Genomic DNA, 6,000 nt, shown 5'->3' on the forward strand with positions numbered 1-6,000 from the left:
TTGAAATGCACATAGGTAAAATTCCTCATTCTTCTTTTTCACAACACTGAAGAAAACTAAAGATAATCAAAAATTTCAAAATGTTATTTTTCCTTAGTTAAGATTCTTACCTTGCTAACATTCAGTGAAGCTAAGGGTGGTGGAGTTTCTGTGTGATCATTAATTGTTTTAACATCCGAAACATAAGCTAAATTAATCAGTAGAACATCGTTATGGTTGGGCTTCCCACTGGAAGAGGGACATTCTGAGAAGAAAATGGTTAAGGAATACAATTAAACAGTGGTAATTCGTATTATATGTGTTGCATCTCTGAGGAGGTCATTGAGTTCAATAGATCCACGCTGGTTCCTAGCAGAATATCCCAACAGCCCCATTCCCATTTCCCCACAGCCTCGCAACTTATTCTTTCTGCCATACTCATCAACTTCCCTTTGGTCCTTTTGCCACTTACTTACACAATGGGGTAATTTACAGTAGGTAATTAATGGATATGGACAGTTTTGGGATAAGGGGGGGAAACTGGAGAACCTGGCAGAAAGGTGGTCACAGGGAGACTTGTAGAATGAAGCTGCACCCAAGATCAGGATCAAACCTCAATCTCTGGAGCTGAAGCAACAATACCAACCACTGAACCACTCTGCCACCCAATGCACATTTCCATTGTCAGATTTCACTAAATCTGTAAAAGGGAAGCCATTGAAGTATTCCATTATTATTCAGTAAAAGACATTTCTTCAAACCCAGTCACTACTATTCCAACTGAAATTCACAAGTGTCAGTGCTAATTAAACTTGGCAATTAGATACAAAATATACACAAAAGTTTTATGATTTGCTAGTTAGACAAGTTACACATTCAACAACATTTGAGATTGCTTTAAGATTAAAAGATTTGTTGTATTTGATTTCGTAGCACTGATGCACGTTCGATTAAGTACAGTGAAAATTTGATTAGCATCCAAAGATTAAAGATATCAAACTTGTACTGCACAGAAATATATAAATTTAAATGTTAGTTTTCTGATTACATTGTTGGTATTTAAAATTCTGTCGATTCTGAAAGAAAAGCTACATGAAATTCCAATGATTTAGTATCGAGGTAAAATGATTTCCGAAAGTCAATAATTTATACAAATCACACTGGGATTTCATTTTTTTTTAAGTGGGTCACCCACAAAGACATGAGAGTGTAGGTGGCATTGCTCATGGACATCTCAGGCCAATTTGTAATCCATTTGTACTAATTGTGATGAAAATAAAAGTCTTCCCAATATCTTGCCATGAATAAGCCAAATGATGTGGCACATTCTGCCACTTTATATACTCAACATTCAGATTGTGATTAATTGCTTAAAAACCAGGATATTTTGCCAAGATCCAGTACACAATCCCAGGGAAATCTCAATGACACTATTGGAGCAATTCCAAGGAAATTCCTGGCCCTTGAACATTCAGGACAACATTTAAAAAAAAACACCATTCCCAGTAGGCGTTGCTGACAGCCAGAATCTGTTGACCATTCCTCATTATCCTCAAGATGGTGGTGATAAGTTACCATCTTGAACCACTACAGTTAGAGTGGGGAGAATAACCCCACAGTGCAATTGAATAGGGAACTCCTAGATTTTGACCCCAACATTGACTTGGCATTATTTCCAAGTCAGGATACTGTGGGACAACATTTGGAGACAGCGATTCTCTGATTCTCCTAGTGCCCTTGCCCTTCTCATTAATATACTAGAGGCTGAAGGTTTAAAAGTCAGTGTGGAAGAAATCCTACCCAGTTGTTTCAAATAAAATTGGATAAAAAGTTTGACATATTGCCCAGCAACAATAAAGTGAATTCCGAGTGACAGATGACTAAAGGAAGTAAGTGGAGTTGATTCCAAACTTATCCTGCAGAAAATGTGTATGTAAACTTTTGATTTATATCCAATTACTTTAGGCAGGACTGAAATGTTATCTGTCCTGCTTGCGTATGACACATTGTTTTAAATCGATCACTAATCCAACATATGTAAAAATTTCAATGCTCAAAATAAAAAAGTCAAGATATTATACTGCAAGCTAAAAGCCCAATTGAACTCAAAATATCAATGTTGCACATTCAGTCAAGGCAAGTTAAATAATTATCGAAGCCAATAATGACAATGAATAGACCAATCTACCCAGATCTGTTTCGTCATTCTATTAAAATATGGCTGATCTGTGCATTTATAGAGTTACTTCCTTTTACAGTGCTGGCAACGAATACCAGTCAAAGATACAACTTGAGTAGCTTCTAGAATATTTTGGGGAAGGAAGTGGAAAGATTCAGATTTTCACTGGTCTTTGCGAAGACAAGATTCCCAGGTCCTCTAACTACATTTTGAGGCTGCATCTGATTGCTTTAGATTTTTCCACCTGAGCAATTAATTTCTCCAAATATTCCATGCTGAATACTGCTCTCTCTAAATATCCCCATGAGCTTACCCCAATCTTATAAAATTCAAATTAAAAACATGGATTTGTATGGCATTATTCAGAGCCTCAAGAACATTTCCCTATACACTTCACTAGCTAATGAATTTTTGAATTGTGGCCAATTCTTCAAGCCCCAGCATAATATTAGTGAGTGTGTGCAGTACCTGCTTAGTTCAACATATCCATTATACAGTGTGAAACTGAGTGCAATGTTTCAAATAGACTGTCCTTGCCCTTTCTAAAAGACTACAAATCAATGATAATTGAAAACCCAAGTGCAAGATTAACACAAATCTTAGGATACGCTCCAATGGCCTTACCTTCCTGACAATTAAAAGAAATCAGTTCTTAACATACATCGAAAAATACTCTCAAACATCCACCACAAATTCCATTCCAAAGCCATCACATCCAAACTTCTACCCAGACATCATCTTAAACTGAACCAAACTGTTTACAATCTCAGTATCATCGCCACCTGCACATCTGCCCCATTTCCTCTCCAACGACTGGTTACTTTCTCTATGACATCACCCGTGCCCAACTATGCCTCAACAGCCATCATTCATGTTGTCCCCAAGTTCAAATCTGATCTTCTTCCAGCCCTTGGTCATTGACCTGGGCCAGCAACAACTCAATTTTAAAATCCTTCATTCCAAGTTCAATTCCCTGTATGGGCTCACACACCTCCACCACTGGTAACTCTTAGCCCCACAAACCTGCAGGAATCCCACATTCTTCCAACCCTGGTTATTTGTGCATTCCTCACTTCCTTGCCTGAACAAGTTATGAACTAGATAAGCTCTGTAGTTCCTGATCTAAATGTCACCTTTCTTTTCTCCTTCATCAAAATCTGTTTTACAAAGTTTTGGTCAACTGTTGTAATTCCTTTTCCTTCAGCCCTGCCTATTTTTTCCTGCATAAACTCATAATATTTTACTACACATATTATAAAATGCATGTTATTATTTTTGAAATTCTGCATAGTTGCATACACTTAATTCAGTCTCAGAGGTTTAGACGTAAATTTAACACACCTATACTTTAATACCAATAGTCATAGCACGTTAACAACAATAGTATAGACTAATGCATTGTTGGAAAATATTAACTGACACAACCGCATTTTAAGTAAAACGTGGCTTTACAGGTCTGAACTACACTTTATTAACATGAGCAGGAACTTAGTCGATGTAAAATATGAAAAGTATTCTCCCCAAAATACACTAACTGCACGCTGATCCATCTCTAACTACTTTTAATGCCTTTCACGAGTAGAATGATCATTCGTTCATTCTGTCACATTTGCGTTGCGAGTTACTTATCTGGCGGAATCTAACAGCAAACGGAAACCCAAGACGGCGTACTCAAGCTTTGCCCTACCCATGGTAACCATATTAGCAGTTTGTTACCCTCACTCGGACGCAGCCTCGTGATGCCAAGGCAACCCCTGGCCAGAGATTTTTCTTTATATGATTTTTCTATCGATGCAGCTCTACAGTTGCTAGAATTCAGTGCCACATAAAGGATTTTTCATACAATGAGCAGGGCCATGATGCAACCAGCGGACTGCCAAATAGTGTTCATTCAACCTCACCTTGTGCCAAATAGCACGCTGACAACCGCAAGGCGAAAGACTAGACTCGGGCTAGAGTGCTGGGAGATCAGAGGAGGTAACTGCAAGTATGCATTGGTCGGGTTACGCACGATAGAAGGGTTATTGGGGCTGATTCTGGTTTCTCCAGGGGAGCACTTTGTGGCAGCGGGGCCGGCGGGGAGGTGTGCGCATGCGCGGAGCCACTCTCCGGCAGGACACCGGCCGAGGCCGCCCGCTCCCCACACTCGCTAGGCCTGCGCCCGCTTATTTCCACATCCCCTACCGCGCTTCGCCCGGATCGCCGCGCTCCCCCGACAAAGGATACTTAAAGTTAACATCTTGGATTGGTAATCGAAGGCGACCACCTCCCCGTGCAGCTGCTGGCCCAGGCACGTCAGACAGGAAACCTGGCTCCCGACGCTGAAGTACTCGCCCGGAGCAGCCATCTTGTTACTGCCGGGCCAGCAGCGCTTACCCAGGAGCCTTTGTGGCAGGCTGAGCATGCGCGGGGGAAAGGTGGGGGTGAGCTGTCAATCAAGGGAGAAGGCGGACGGCGGAGAGGCTGTTCAAGTTCTGCAGTGACAGAGTCATGGCAGGGCTGTCAGTTTGTGTCCAGAGAGAAAGTAACTCGGCAGCCCTCGAATCAGGACTACGGTGGAATATTTTGTGCGTCTACGTGAATGTAGCTCCAAACAACACTAAGGCGTAACACCAGACGACAAAGCACCTCAACAGATTGAGACCTCAGTCTATACCATCCACAAGGTGCACTACAGCATCTCACTGTGGCTTCTGTGTGGCATTGGTGCTATGGTTTAAAAAAGTGTTAACACTACTGAATGTATTGATCAGATGACACTAAGAATGTAAAAAAGTTATTGCACTTTTTTTTCTTTTTGTATATACATTTTATTTTGTATTTAAAATTTATTTTTGAAATATAAAAAAAGGCACCTCACACCCGTGACCTTCACCACCCAGAAGGACAAGGGCACCAAGCACATGGGAAAAACTCAATCTTCATTTTGACACATGTAGTCTAAATAAAATTACATATAATTATTTTTTTAAATTATATAGCTTATTTAGTGTTGATATATGAAGTTACTATTGAATCACCATGATTTGAAAGTGGACTGCTCTGGAGATGTGGAGTCTTTCATGATCTGAGGATATCCTGAGGTGCTTCACAACCATTAAAATAGTTTTGAAGTGGAATCATTTTTGTAATTTGGGAGACACAACAACGAATTTACAGCCAGCAAGTTCCAACACCAGCAGAGTATTAGGTACTGGATAATATAAACTGAGGGATAAATATTGAACAGGATACATGGGGGCATAAGATAATGCAGATGCTGAATTTTGGATGAGCTCAGCAGGTTGAGTAGCATCTGTGGAGGTAAAGGGATAGTTGACATTTTGGGTCAAGACTACTTCAATGTTAATGTTATCAATGCTGTACAACTAAAATTGAACTCTTTAGTTACTCAGTCACAGCTTCTGAATATTGTGACAAGAATAGCATGTATTGTCCAGAAAGAGAAAGTAACTCAGCAACCTTCAAATCCCAAGTCAAGAATACAATGGAATATTTTGCGCCTCTACAAGAATGCAGCTCCAAGTAACACTAAGGCGTAACACGTGAGGACAAAATGGAGTTTAAGTAGGTGGTGAACTACCTTTTCAAACTTCTGTAATCCAGGTACTGAATGTACTCCCACAGTAATTTTGGGTACAAAGCAACAAGATGTTCACCTGTGATGGTGAAGGAACAGTAATATATACAAAACAGAAACTTAGAATTTTGTCCCATTGCTTGTTGCCATCCTTCTGTGGAAGCCTGAAGTCCCACACTACCAAGTTCAAGAACAGCTACTTCCTTTCAACCATTTGGTTCTTGAACCAACCAGAAAAACCCTAATCACTACAGCTTAGCAA

General features: G+C 40.1%; 1 protein-coding gene across 1 annotated transcript in view; it reads right to left on the reverse strand.

The window, feature by feature from the left end:
* Positions 1–4,543, reverse strand: part of lsm12b (LSM12 homolog b) — a 30,699-nt gene extending 26,156 nt beyond the window's left edge. Inside the window, exons 1-2 of the mRNA XM_052038660.1 lie at positions 4,385–4,543; positions 111–244 (exon numbers count right to left, since the gene is read on the reverse strand). Coding sequence (XP_051894620.1) covers positions 111–244; positions 4,385–4,505 — 255 coding nt within the window. The 5' untranslated portion in view covers positions 4,506–4,543. The remainder of the gene's footprint in view (positions 1–110; positions 245–4,384) is intronic.
* Between the last annotated feature and the right edge of the window lie 1,457 nt (positions 4,544–6,000).

Source organism: Pristis pectinata, chromosome 25 (assembly GCF_009764475.1).
Source record: "Pristis pectinata isolate sPriPec2 chromosome 25, sPriPec2.1.pri, whole genome shotgun sequence".
Classification (NCBI taxonomy): Eukaryota; Metazoa; Chordata; class Chondrichthyes; order Rhinopristiformes; family Pristidae; genus Pristis; species Pristis pectinata.